The sequence below is a fragment of the Ranitomeya imitator genome, chromosome 4, assembly GCF_032444005.1.
Source record: "Ranitomeya imitator isolate aRanImi1 chromosome 4, aRanImi1.pri, whole genome shotgun sequence".
Classification (NCBI taxonomy): Eukaryota; Metazoa; Chordata; class Amphibia; order Anura; family Dendrobatidae; genus Ranitomeya; species Ranitomeya imitator.
Genome location: NC_091285.1, coordinates 432,137,441 through 432,151,392, shown reverse-complemented (window position 1 = coordinate 432,151,392; position 13,952 = coordinate 432,137,441). Strand labels below are relative to the sequence as shown.

General features: G+C 40.4%; 1 protein-coding gene across 1 annotated transcript in view; it reads right to left on the bottom strand.

Annotated features, from left to right (window-relative positions):
• ALPK3 (alpha kinase 3) overlaps positions 1 to 13,952 on the bottom strand; it is a 183,402-nt gene that overhangs the window by 128,102 nt on the left and 41,348 nt on the right. Inside the window, exons 4-5 of the mRNA XM_069765556.1 lie at positions 13,495 to 13,612; positions 11,969 to 13,409 (exon numbers count right to left, since the gene is read on the bottom strand). Coding sequence (XP_069621657.1) covers positions 11,969 to 13,409; positions 13,495 to 13,612 — 1,559 coding nt within the window. The remainder of the gene's footprint in view (positions 1 to 11,968; positions 13,410 to 13,494; positions 13,613 to 13,952) is intronic.

Sequence of the window (13,952 nt, the reverse complement as noted above, 5' to 3'; positions counted from 1 at the left end):
GGGTGTACATATAATAACCACAGGACTTACTTGAGTGAACTTGAAAGGATCCTGGTGTGTTGCCCCGATGGCATGGATAGTGGGTGCGTGGAGAGGCCAAAGTGTGGGGAGCATCCTTTCGTGGTGGCGGCTCTCTCAAGCCTGGGGTCTGGAGGGGGAAGGTGCACTTATACTATGTCCGAGAAAGCTTGCGGTGGGATCCGGCTGGAAGCGCCACCGCAGTAAAGCAAGTCTGCCGGTTGCCGTGGGAACATGACGTCACGTGCCGTTTCCAGGTCCCAACATACTGCTGACCGATCACATTAGCAGTCCATAAAGAAACACACCGATCACATTAGCAGATCATTAGCCTCCAGCTGCATGAATGTGCTGACACTACAGGGTCTTCCTATGGGGTGCTGTCTTATAATTCAGGGTCTGCCTATGGGGTGCTGCCTTATACTACAGAGTCTGCCCATGGGGTGCTGTCTTATACTACAGGGTTTACCTATGGGGTGCTGCCTTGTGCTATGGAGTCTGCCTATGGGTGCTGCCTTGTGCTATAGAGTGTACCTATGGGGAGTGCATTATACTATATTGAGGACTATCTGGTGCCTTATACTATATGGAGGCCATCTAGTGGGCCATTGCACAGTTTGGGGATTACAATGAGGTTGCCATCGTACAGTGTAGAGATTACACTGAAGGGGTCATCATACAGTGCTGGAGCCATCAAACAGTTTGGGGGCTATTAAGGGGTCAGTATACAGTGTGGGGGTGCATTACAGTGAGGAGGCATCATGGTATGTATAAGAGAGCATCGTACTGTGTATAGGGAAGCTGTACAGGGGGACAGATTCGGGACATTATTCAATGTGAAGTGGGTACTTATTGTTATAGGGGAACTCAGTATACTGTTACTATTAAAGGGGTACACAGGGCAATATTACTTTTTAGGGGGCAAAATGTGGGCACTGTTTTCTAGGGCACATGCACCCTGCATTACTATATTATAGATGGGTGCTTTAGAATTTAGATGGCACAGAGAATCACAAAGCAGGTGCAGTAATAGGGACACATACGGCAGCAGCGGCTCAGTATTGGGGTATCAGGTGCAGTAATAGGGACACATACAGCAGCAGCGGCAGCTCAGTATTGGAGTATCAGGTGCAGTAATAGGGACACATATGGCATCAGCGGCTCAGTATTTGGAGTGTCAGCAGGATGAGGAGTTTGTGGAGGTTGGGAATAGATGGTGATGGGGCTGGAATATGAGATGTGAAATGTGTCTTTGTTGTATTCTCTGCAGGTGAGTCGTTGCTGGAAGAAGTTGTCATGTCGGTCTGGGCCAGATGGAAAAGACAGGAAAAGTGAACGATTCCATTAGAAAGGATATCAGCGGTAAGTCATTATCTGTAACTGTGCAGTAATCTCTTATATGTTCTGTAGGGCTGGTATCTACCACTGACCATATGGCGGTAATATCTATGTTGGTCTTCATATAGAGATTATCTTCAGTATTAGCACAGTCATCTGCTGAGGTTCTCTACTATTAGGGTGTGTCACCCAGATGTAATCAAGGTTACCTGGTTAGGGGCCCACTCAGAAGTTTCGCCCCCCTGAACCAAAACTCTAGCTATGCCTCTGGTAATGCATATCACCCGAAAAATACCATACCAACAGTAAAGTTTAGAGGTGGGAACATCATGGTGTGGAGCTGTTTTTCAGCATACGGCTCTGGCAAACTTCATATGATTGTAGAAAGGATGAGTGGACAAATGTACAGAGACATTCTTGATAAAAATCTGCTGCCATCTACCAGGATGATGAACTTGGAACGAGGGTGGACATTTCAGCAAGGCAATGATCCCAAACACATAGCTAAGGAAACTCTCATCTGCTTTCAGAGAAAGAAAATAAAGCTGCTAGAATGGTCCAGCCAATCACCTGACCTGAGTCCCATAGAAAATTTATGGAAGGAACGAAAGCTCAGAGTTCATAGAAGGAGCCCACATGACCTTCAGGATTTGAAGAGTATTTACGTGGACAAACGGGTCTAAAATCACAACTGAGCAATGCATGTGATTAGTGTTTCCATACAGGAGGCATCTGTCATCACCAGCAAAGGCTTTGTACAAAGTATTACTTACATTTCAGTAAATTAATATTCATTTATGGACATCTATGGTTTGATTTCTTTGCTTGGGTTTATTGGTTGGTTTGTTACCGACATCTGGGGAGAATTTCATGTCAATAGCACCTCTCTATTTGCTTAGAAAATTGGTGACGTGTTCAATACTTATTTCACCCGCTGTATATATGGTTGGTTGGTTTTCATGAAGTGCCATAATATAGTATTTAGCAACTGCAGTAACAAAAAACTAAACAATAAACGGAGCCCTGTCACTTCAAATAACCACCATATTAGCAATTACATGTTCTTAGTATATCAGTTTTAACCCCTCAAGGTTCTCAAAACCACATTCAAGAAGTTTATTAACCCTTCAGGTGTTTCACAGGAATTTTTGGAATGTTTAAATAAAAATTAACATTTAACTTTTTTTCACAAAAAATTTACTTCAGCTCCAATTTGTTTTATTTTGCCAAGAGTTACAGGAGAAAATGGACCCCAAACCTTGTTGTACAATTTGTCCTGAGTACGCCGATACCCCATAAGTGGAGGTAAACCACTGTTTGGGCACATGACAGAGCTTGGAAGCGAAGGAGCGCCATTTGACTTTTTAATGCAAAATTGACTGGAATTGAGATGGGACGCCATGTTGCGTTTGGAGAGCCACTGATGTGCCTAAACATTGAAACCCCCACAAGTGACACCATTTTGGAAAGTAGACCCCCTAAGGAACTTATCTAGAGGTGTGGTGAGCACTTTGACCCACCAAGTGCTTCACAGAAGTTTATAATGCAGAACCGTAAAAATAAAAAATAATTTTTGTGAAAAAAAAATGATCTTTTCGCCCCCGATTTTTTATTTTCCCATTGGTAAGAGAAGAAATTGAAACCAAAAAGTTGTTGTACAATTTGTCCTGAGTACGCTGATACCCCATATGTGGGGGTAAACCACTGTTTGGGCGCATGGGAGAGCTCGGAAGGGAAGGAGTGCCGTTTGACTTTTCAATGCAAAATTCACAGGAATTGAGATGAGACGCCATGCAGAGCCGTAAAAATAAAACAAAAATTTTTTCCCACAAATATTATTTTTTAGCCCCCAGTTTTGTATTTTCCCAAGGGTAACAGGAGAAATTGGACCCCAAAATTTGTTTTCCAATTTGTCCTGAGTGCGCTGATACCCCATATGTGGGGGGGAACCACCGTTTGGGCGCATGGGAAGGCTCGGAAGGGAAGGAGCGCCATTTGAAATACACTTAGATGGAATGGTCTGCAGGCGTCACATTGCGTTTGCAGAGCCCCTAATGTACCTAAACAGTAGAAACCCCCCACAAGTGACCCCATATTGGAAACTAGACCCCCAAAGGAACTTATCTAGATGTGTTGTGAGAACTTTGAGCCTCCAAGTGTTTCACTACAGTTTCTAACGCAGAGCCGTGAAAATAAAAAAAAAAATTCCCCCCAAAATTATTTTTTAGCCCCCAGTTTTGTATTTTCTCAAGGGTAACAGGAGAAATTGGACCCCAAAATTTGTTGTGCAATTTGTCCTGAGTGCGCTGATACCCCATATGTGGGGGGGAACCACCGTTTGGGCGCATGGGAAGGCTCAGAAGGGAAGGAGCGCCATTTGAAATACAGACTTAGATGGAATGGTCTGCAGGCGTCACATTGCGTTTGCAGAGCCCCTAATGTACCTAAACAGTAGAAACCCCCCACAAGTGACCCCATATTGGAAACTAGACCCCCAAAGGAACTTATCTAGATGTGTTGTGAGAACTTTGAGCCCCCAAGTGTTTCACTACAGTTTCTAACGCAGAGCCGTGAAAATAAAAAAAAACATTCCCCCCAAAATTATTTTTAGCCCCCAGTTTTGTATTTTCTCGAGGGTAACAGGAAAAATTGGACCCCAAAATTTGTTGTGCAATTTGTCCTGAGTGCGCTGATACCCCATATGTGGGGGGGAACCACCGTTTGGGCGCATGGGAGGGCTCGGAAGGGAAGGAGCGCCATTTGAAATACAGACTTAGATGGAATGGTCTGCAGGCATCACATTGCATTTGCAGAGCCCCTAATGTACCTAAACAGTAGAAACCCCCCACAAGTGACCCCATATTGGAAACTAGACCCCCAAAGGAACTTATCTAGATGTGTTGTGAGAACTTTGAGCCCCCAAGTGTTTCACTACAGTTTCTAACGCAGAGCCGTGAAAATAAAAAAAAATATTCCCCCCCAAATTATTTTTTAGCCTCCAGTTTTGTATTTTCTCGAGGGTAACAGGAGATATTGGACCCCAAAATTTATTGTCCAATTTGTACTGAGTGCGCAGATGCCCCATATGTGGGGGGGAACCACCGTTTGGGCGCATGGGAGGGCTCGGAAGGGAAGGAGCGCCATTTGAAATACAGACTTAGATGGAATGGTCTGCAGGCGTCACATTGCGTTTGCAGAGCCCCTAATGTACCTAAACAGTAGAAACCCCCCACAAGTGACCCCATATTGGAAACTAGACCCCCCACGAACTTATCTAGATGTGTTGTGAGAACTTTGAGCCCCCAAGTGTTTCACTACAGTTTATAACGCAGAGCCGTGAAAATTAAAAAATCTTTTTTTTCCCACAAAACTTATTTTTTAGCCCCCAGTTTTGTATTTTCCCAAGGGTAACAGGAGAAATTGGACCCCAAAAGTTGTTGTCCAATTTGTCCTGAGTACGCTGATACCCCTTATGTTGGGGTAAACTCCTGTCCATGTCGCGTTTGGAGAGCCCCTGATGTGTCTAAACAGTGGAAACCCCCCAATTTTAACTGAAACCCTAATCCAAACACACCCCTAACTCTAATTCCAACGGTAACCCTAACCACACCTCTAACCCAGACACACCCCTAACCCTAATCCCAACCCTATTCCCAACCGCAAATGTAATCCAAACCCTAACCCTAACTTTAGCCCCAACCCTCACTGTAGCCTTAACCCTAACTGTAGCCTTAACCCTAACTGTAGCCTTAACCCTAACTGTAGCCTTTACCCTAACTGTAGCCTTAACCCTAGCCCTAACCCTAGCCCTAACCATAACCCTAGCCCTAACCCTAGCCCTAACCCTAGCCCTAGTCCTAACCCTAACCCTAGCCCTAACCCTAACCCTAGCCCTAACCCTAACCCTAGCCCTAACCCTAGCCCTAACCCTAGCCCTAACCCTAGCACTAGCCCTAACCCTAATGGGAAAATGGAAATAAATACATTTTTTAAAAATTTTTTATTTTTCCCTAACTAAGGGGGTAATGAAGGGGGGTTTGATTTACTTTTATAGCGGGTTTTTTAGCGGATTTTTATGATTGGCAGCCGTCACTCACTGAAAGACGCTTTTTATTGCAAAAAATATTTTTTGCATTACCACATTTTGAGAGCTATAATTTTTCCATATTTGAGTCCACAGAGTCATGTGAGGTCTTGTTTTTTGCGGGACGAGTTGACGTTTTTATTGGTAACACTTTCGGGCACGTGATATTTTTTGATCGCTTTTTATTCCGATTTTTGTGAGGCAGAATTAGCAAAAACCAGCTATTCATGAATTTCTTTTGGGGGAGGCGTTTATACCGTTCCGCGTTTGGTAAAATTGATAAAGCAGTTTTATTCTTCGGGTCAGTACGATTACAGCGACACCTCATTTATATCATTTTTTTTAAGTTTTGGCGCTTTTATACGATAAAAACTATTTTATAGAAAAAATAATTATTTTTGCATCGCTTTATTCTGAGGACTATAACTTTTTTAATTTTTTGCTGATGTTGCTGTATGGCAGCTCGTTTTTTGCGGGACAAGATGACGCTTTCAGCGGTACCATGGTTATTTATATCTGTCTTTTTGATCGCGTGTTATTCCACTTTTTGTTCGGCAGTATGATAATAAAGCGTTGTTTTTTGCCTCGTTTTTTTTTTTTTTTTCTTACGGTGTTTACTGAAGGGGTTAACTAGTGGGCCAGTTTTATAGGTCGGGTCGTTACGGATGCGGTGATACTAAATATGTGTACTTTTATTGTTTTGTTTTTTTTATTTAGATAAAGAAATGTATTTATGGGAATAATATTTTTTTTTTTTTCATTATTTAGGATTTTTTTTTTTTTGCACACTTTTTTTTTTACTTTTTTACTTTGTCCCAGGGGGGGACAATACAGATCGGTGATCTGCCAGTTTGCACAGCACTCTGACAGATCACCGATCTGTCAAACAGCGCTGCAGCGTTACCAAGTGCCTGCTCTGAGCAGGCACTTGGTAAGCCACCTCCCTCCCTGCAGGACCCGGATCCGCGGCCATCTTGGATCCGGGACTTGCTGCAAGGAGGAAGGTAGGAGACCCCCGGAGCAACGCTATCACATTGCGTTGCTGCGGGGGTCTCAGGGAAGCCCGCAGGGAGCCCCCTCCCTGCGCGATGCTTCCCTGCACCGCCGGCACATCGCGATCATGTTTGATCGCGGTGTGCCGGGGGTTAATGTGCCGGGGGCGGTCCGTGACCGCTCCTGGCACATAGTGCCGGATGTCAGCTGCGATAAGCAGCTGACACCCGGCCGCGATCGGCCGCGCTCCCCCCGTGAGCACGGCCGATTGCCTATGACGTACTATTCCGTCCCTGGGAAGTAAAGCCCACCCCACATGGACGGAATAGTACGTCTAATGGCAGAAAGGGGTTAAAATAAGCCTATTTTAGTAACGGTAAATTAATTGTGATTGAAAATAAAAAGGTTATAGAAAAACAAAAGAAATGGATTCAAAGCTTCAGCATCAGAGAGTGAGAGGGACATTTCAAATGTCTTTGAAGTCATATCTGTGTCATGGAATGAAGCCTGTAGATATTTCCATCCAAGAGCAGAAGCTTTACAGTATCTTGGCTGATGACATGATATATGGCAAACGTTGTACCTAACTGATTTAGAAGAAGTAATAAAACTTGTAAGAATGTATCACAGAGCTCAGTGGGATCTGACATCAGTTTTTACCACCTTCAAGCACTTCTACCATGCTCTAGGTCATGTGAAGATATTTCTAAATGTATGCCTCTTCCTAAAATGTCCTGTGTCATATGTAAAGTGTCTGCTGGGAGCACTTAGCTCAGAAGTCTCAAACATTTTCATTTGTAGTCTAACCCCTCTTTCCCTTATTACGGTGGATGACCTTTCCTTCATCATCTAGTTGTTTTCAAGATCAGGATTGGAGCATGAGAATTAGGTACTCTGTTGTGGTTCGAGACATCAAAAACCTTCAGCGCTCGTGTAGGTCTAGATTAGAAGTGGCAAAAAGGATGGTGCAGAAGGAAAATCGGTTGAATTAGAGTTAAAAATGTCAGACATTTCTAGGTATACAATTGATCATCATCTATAGCATGAAGGGGCCACTTTAATCCAGTAAAAACTTATAAAAAGTTCCCTTTAAAATAAGAACTGTACCTAAAAAATTTTGGGATTGTAATGTGACTAAATTTGTTTTCTTATAATAGGATAGTGGCAACCATTCAATGTAATACATGCAGTATACTCACACATAGAGTTAGACCTATCAATCTACGTAAGCAGGGAGAGGAGAAGCTGGTGGGGACATACCTTTGTGACTATTCAACCTAGTAACCTCATCCTCGTCATGCATTTTAAAATATGCTTTCTATGAAACACCCCAACATTTCTGAGTATATGTCTGCAATAATAAAGCCAGTGTCTGATTCATGCTACTTGTGGTTCGAGCAGTATGAACCAGCAGACAAATATAAGGATATGCGCACTCAACATTTTTTTCAAGTGTCTGTTGCATATGCCCGCTCTGTAAAATATCCCATCAAGGTGACCTGGGACTTAATTCCCAGTGATGGGATAGTACGTCCAGCGCGATCAGATGCGCTCAAGGGGGGAGCGCGGCCGATCGCGGCCGGGTGTCAGCTGACTATCGCAGCTGACATCCGGCACTATGATCCAGGAGCGGTCACGGACCGCCCCGGCACATTAACCTCCAGCACACTGCGATCAAACATGATTTGATCTGTTTTTATTATATATACCCCTTCTCACATGTAAAGCGCCATGGAATAAATGGTGCTATAATAATAAATAATAATAATAATATAAAAATAACATATGGGGTATCAGCGTACTCAGGACAAATTGGACATCAACTTTTGGGGTCCAATTTCTCCTGTTACCCTTGGGAAAATACAAAACCGGGGGCTAAAAAATAATTTGTGTGGAAAAAAAAAAGATTTTTTATTTTCACGGCTCTGTGTTATAAACTGTAGTGAAACATTTTGAGGTTCAAAGTTCTCACAACACAACTAGATAAGTTCCTTGAGGGGTCTAGTTTCCAATATGGGGTCACTTGTGGGGGGTCTACTTTCCAAAATGGTGTCACTTGTGGGGGTTTCAATGTTTAGGCACATCAGGGGCTCTCCAAATGCAACATGGCGTCCCATCTTAATTCCACAAATTTTGCATTGAAAAGTCAAAAGGCGCTCCTTCCCTTCTGAGCTGTGCCATACACCCAAACAGTGGTTTACCCCCAAATATGGAGCATCAGCGCAAATTGGGGCAAAAAGTTCATTTTTGTGAAAAAATATTATTTTGTATTTTTACGGATCTACATTATAAACTTCTGTGAAGCATTTTTTGGGTCAAAGTGCTCACCACACATCTAGATAAGTTCCTTACGGGGTCTAATTTCCAAGATGGTGTCACTTGTGGGGGGTTTCAATGTTTAGGCACATTAGTGGCTCTCCAAAAGCAACATGGCATCCCGTCTCAATTCCATTCAATTTTGCATTGAAAAATCAAATTGCACTCCTTCCCTTCCGAGCTTTGCCATGCACCCAAACAGTGGTTTACCCCCACATATGGGGTATTGGGGTACTCAGGACAAATTGTACAACAACTTTTGGGGTCCATTTTCTCCTGTTACCCTTGGTAAATTAAAACAAATTGGAGCTGAAGTAAATTTTTTGTGAAAAAAAATTAATTAAATGTTTCATTTTTTTTAAACATTTCAAAAATTCCTGTGAAGCACCAGAAGGGTTAATAAACTTCTTAAATGTGGTTTTATGCACCTTCGGGGGTGCAGTTTTTAGAATGGTGTCACATTTGGTTATTTTCTATCATATAGACCCCTCAAAATGACTTCAAATGTGATGTGGTCTCTAAAAAAATGGTATTGTAAAAATTAGAAATTGCTGGTCAACTTTTAACCCTTATAACTCCCTAACAAAAAAAATGTTGTTTCCAAAATTGTGCTGTAAAGTAGACATGTGGGAAATGTTACTTATTAAGTATTTTGTGTGACATATCTCTGTGATTTAAGGGCATAAAATTTCAAAGTTGTAAAATTGCAAAATTTTCTAAATTTTTGCCAAATTTCCATTTTTTTCACAAATAAACGCAGGTAATATCAAAGAAATGTTACCACTATCATGAAGTACAATATGTCTCGAGAAAAGAATGTCAGAATCACCAGGATCCGTTGAAGCGTTCCAGAGTTATAACCTCATAAAGGGACAGTGGTCAGAAATGTAACAATTGGCCCGGTCATTAACGTGCAAACCACCCTTGGGGCTTATGGGGTTAAAAACAGCCAAGCAGTTAAAAGAAGTGAGCTGACCACAATTAATTTTTTTGTGCATTGTAGAAGTCTTTAAGGCTTTTTTGCCTAAAAAATCAGTAACATTTTATTCATTGCTTTGTAGATAAAATGAGAGAAAATGCAACATCCCTTAAAAAAAAATGGACAAAAATTATTGAAAAAAAAAAAACATGAAAAACCAAGAAAAATGTTAACAAAATGCTTCCGGTAATGTTGACACAATGATAACGCTTAAGGCCAGAAAAAATGCCAGTGTTTCCTGAAGCTGTTTCTCCTTTAAAACCTTTTGAGTTAACATACCCTAACTACACAACCAATGTAGATGGAATACATTTAAGGTTCCACTTTCGCCTTCGCATTCAACCTTTTTAGTAGTGCAATACATTTAAAATGATGTAACTTTGATAAGAAGCATTTTACTTATTTATGTTTATAGGACATACTATGTCTGTTTGTCTGTATGACTGACCCAGTTTTTTAAAATAAAAGTATTATCATTTAGCATCACCACTTCCACAATGACTCGCATTATAAAATAATTATGTTGTTTATCCCACATGATGAACACCATAATAAAAATCCTGAAAATCAATTAAATTATTGCAATTTTTGTTCTAACTTCCCCTCAAAAAGTGGAATAAAAAGGTATCAAAAATGAGATCAAAATCACCTCAAAATGGTACCAATAATAACCATTGCTCGTCACCAAAACAAACAATTCTTCACGGTCCACCAGAAGAAAAATAAGAAAGTTATGACTATCAGACTATGGCGGAAAATAAAAAAAATATACATTTATATGTATTTATTGTGCAAAAGTACTTTTCTACTTGAAAAAAGAACAAATGTAACTTATTCTTAAATTCACGAGTCCTGTGAGTAAAATAAGAAAAACTGAGGCTACGTGCACACGTTGCGGAAAGTCCAGCGGATTTTTCCGGACTGAATTTGGTACATCCGCAGGTAAACTGTACTGCGGATTACCTGCGGAATTACCGCAGATTACCGAGATTTTTTAACGGATTTTATGCAGATTCCAAGGTCTCCTAGCTCACACCTGACATTGTTAAGTGACGTGAGCACTGCAGCCAATCAGTAGTTGCTGATGATCTACTGCTCATCAATATTCCGTCAGATCAGACGTCCAGTCTGACATAATAGTAAAGGCAGCAGAACAGCGACCTCTGATTGGCTGCAGCGCTTACGTTACGTGACCTAACAATGTCAGGTGAGTGCCAAGAGACCCTGCGATGGCATCATTGGTATGGCAGCAATGTGAGAGGTGAGTCAAAGTTTTTTTTCTATTTTACATGGGGTACTCGTTATTTAAGAAGGGGTTGTCCAAGAAATGGTCGAAGTAGTAGTAGTGAAGAACTGGAAAAAGGATTAAATAAAAAGTTGGAGAAATTGCTTTTTGTCCATTCCAGTAAGTGACATGAACCCCAAAATGAGTGGCAGTGTGCACTTTTTGTAGCTATCTTCTGAAACACTACTAGTTTATTTGAAGATTTGGTTAATGATATGACGATAAGGTCTTATTACTATTAAACAGTTGGACCCTATTTTTAATTATTATACAGAATGTAAAATACCAGTTTTAATAACATTAATAAAAGTGAAGTATTATTATGTATATTGTTGTATGGATAAAGCTTGGCTATTATTGCTGTCCTATAGACTTTTTGCTTCCTTTGACTGTATGCCATATCATCATATTTAGGTCCATTATTTTTATTTTTATGTACCCTAAAATGGCCACAACAGAAAATTCAGCTTATCTTGCAAAAACAAGTCCCATGCAGCTATCTGGAAAGAAAAGTAACAAAACAAACAAACAAAAAAACGTTATAGATCTTGGAATTTGACAGTGAAAGTTCTGGAAAAAAAAATAGCTTGGTTCTGAAGGTCTAAAATAGGCCAGAGCCAAAGGGGTTAATATTCAATATTGTCAAAGCAAATAAGAGCGTGCTAATGGTGGCGAGAAGTCTTCCATCAAATGTATGTACCGTAAATAAATCGTGTGAGGTGGATACTTCAGGACCTCGTGACATGACACTTCAGATGAGACGTGATTTTTTACAAAGGAACACGAGCAGTGGAATGATAGTATTTGGAACAGACAGAAAACATGTCATGATGGGATGGCTTTAGGATTATGTCCAAACATGAGTGTCTCATCTATAATTAGGTGCTGTCTGCAATATTAGTCAAGATGGAAACTCTTTTAGTTATGATGCAAGCAAGCAAGAAAATAAACTTACTTCATTAGGGTCTTCTGAGGATATCCTGTTCTCCTCTGAGCCTTGAAATTCATGTTTTTCTCCTGGACTAGTACTTTCATCTGCACTAGCATTTTGTGATGTGACCTCAGAAGACAAATTACAAGAAGGGACCAGCACTTCTGATTCTATCTTCTTCATATTTTTACGAGCTATACCACAGATTTTTCCAGGTGCAGGTGTAGAAGAACCTGTTAGATTATCTAAAACAGGTTTTGGTGGTTCATTCTTTGACGTGGGTTCAGTTGCGCTTTGATTAAGGTTTGAAATTGGTTTAGTTGAATGTAATTCATTTTTTGCACTTGTTGATGGTGAAGCTTTACGTCCAGCAGATAGTTCTCTTTGCTCTTTTGAACGCCTTGGTGCTACTTTTGGTACTTTTATTTGTCCTTGAACTGATAGATTTTCTGGACTCAAGATATCTGGCTGAACTTCAGCTTTTGTCTTCTTGACTTGGTCAAGAGATGAAACAACTTCCTGTTGTGGTTGTGAGTCCTCAAAATACATATCCCTCAAAGAAAAATTGATCTCATCCTTATTTTGCAGATGACCTGGTTTTGGAATGGAAGAATCATCTGCTTTTTTACTGGGCACAATGGCATCCTTTCCTTTTTTTAGATCTTTTGTTACAGCAGTTTTTACTGACTTATTAGATAAGGTGGAAGGTGCAAATCTTTTATTCACTGAAATTGGGGATGTCTGAACTTCCATCTTTTCTTCCACTGGTGTCTTGGTGACATCTTTACTAAATCGGGATCTTCTAGGAGCAGTACTTATACCTTCTAGTTTCTTGGCAATTCCCTGTTTTGTATCATCTTTTGCTAAGTCTGTTGTACTTAAAGGAGGCTCTTCCTCTTTTTTCTTCTTCTTTGCGTAAGACTCCTTTGGTGTAGACTTTTTTGTTATGACTTCCACTGTTTCATAGACATATGCAAGGAATTCTTTACCATTTTCCTCTATGTTTTCAGGTACACTGTAACCATTGGTGGTTATCTCTTCACTCTGCTGTGTTTCCATAACATGAAAACCATTGACCACATTATGAGGTTGTTCATTTGTGTCTGTCACTTCATTTTGAAGTCTAGAGCTTGGATCTGGAACATGAACCTTAACAGATTCCTCATTTTCTAATGATTCTGTTGCAGTATCTGTATTTTCTGATGAGAATCTCCTCTTTCTTTGAATCCTTTCAGGACTCAATGCCCTCAGTCTTTCACTTTCATCCAAATTCTCTTTAGCTTTTTTTCTACTCTGCTCAATTTCACGCATTTTGGCTTCTGCCTTTCTCTTCAGTTTTGCAAACCACCTTTGGTGAATTTTGTATTCAGTCATGGTTCCAACCTCTAAAACTCCAGAACAGGACACAATACCTTTGGTATTTCTGGCTGATGCTTGATAAATTGCAGCATCTTCTTCACTGCACCTGAAAAATAAAAAAATAGAGAATTATTTGTACTATATTTATATTGTTTGGTAATTGCAAATTTACATTTAGATCTGAAACGCACTTATAAATCAGTAACGTGTGCCGCTTTCCATTTCGTAAAATTTCATATTTAGGTAAACCACAATATCGATCCATTTCTTCATCATCTTTGTACCATGTAACCTCAGGTTCTGGATATCCTGCAAGTAAACCAATAAAATAATCAATCAATTAATGTTAAATTCTCATGTTTCATAAGCAAATGTTTACTTTTCAAAGCGAATTATATAATGTGATGCTATAAATGTTATTTTAATGTTTTGAACTACTACTACAATGTATTTAGGCTTTCTTTTATCCATGGCAATGATGCAGATTGCTGCACTAGCTTTGTATCAAAATACACTGACCAAAGCACAAAGGTTTGTTGGCTTCACCCATATACATGTTCTTACACATGCCATGCCAGCCAGCTCACCCACCAACCTAACCTTTGGTTATGTTTACACAGTCCTTTTTAGCAACTTCTTTTTCCGACAT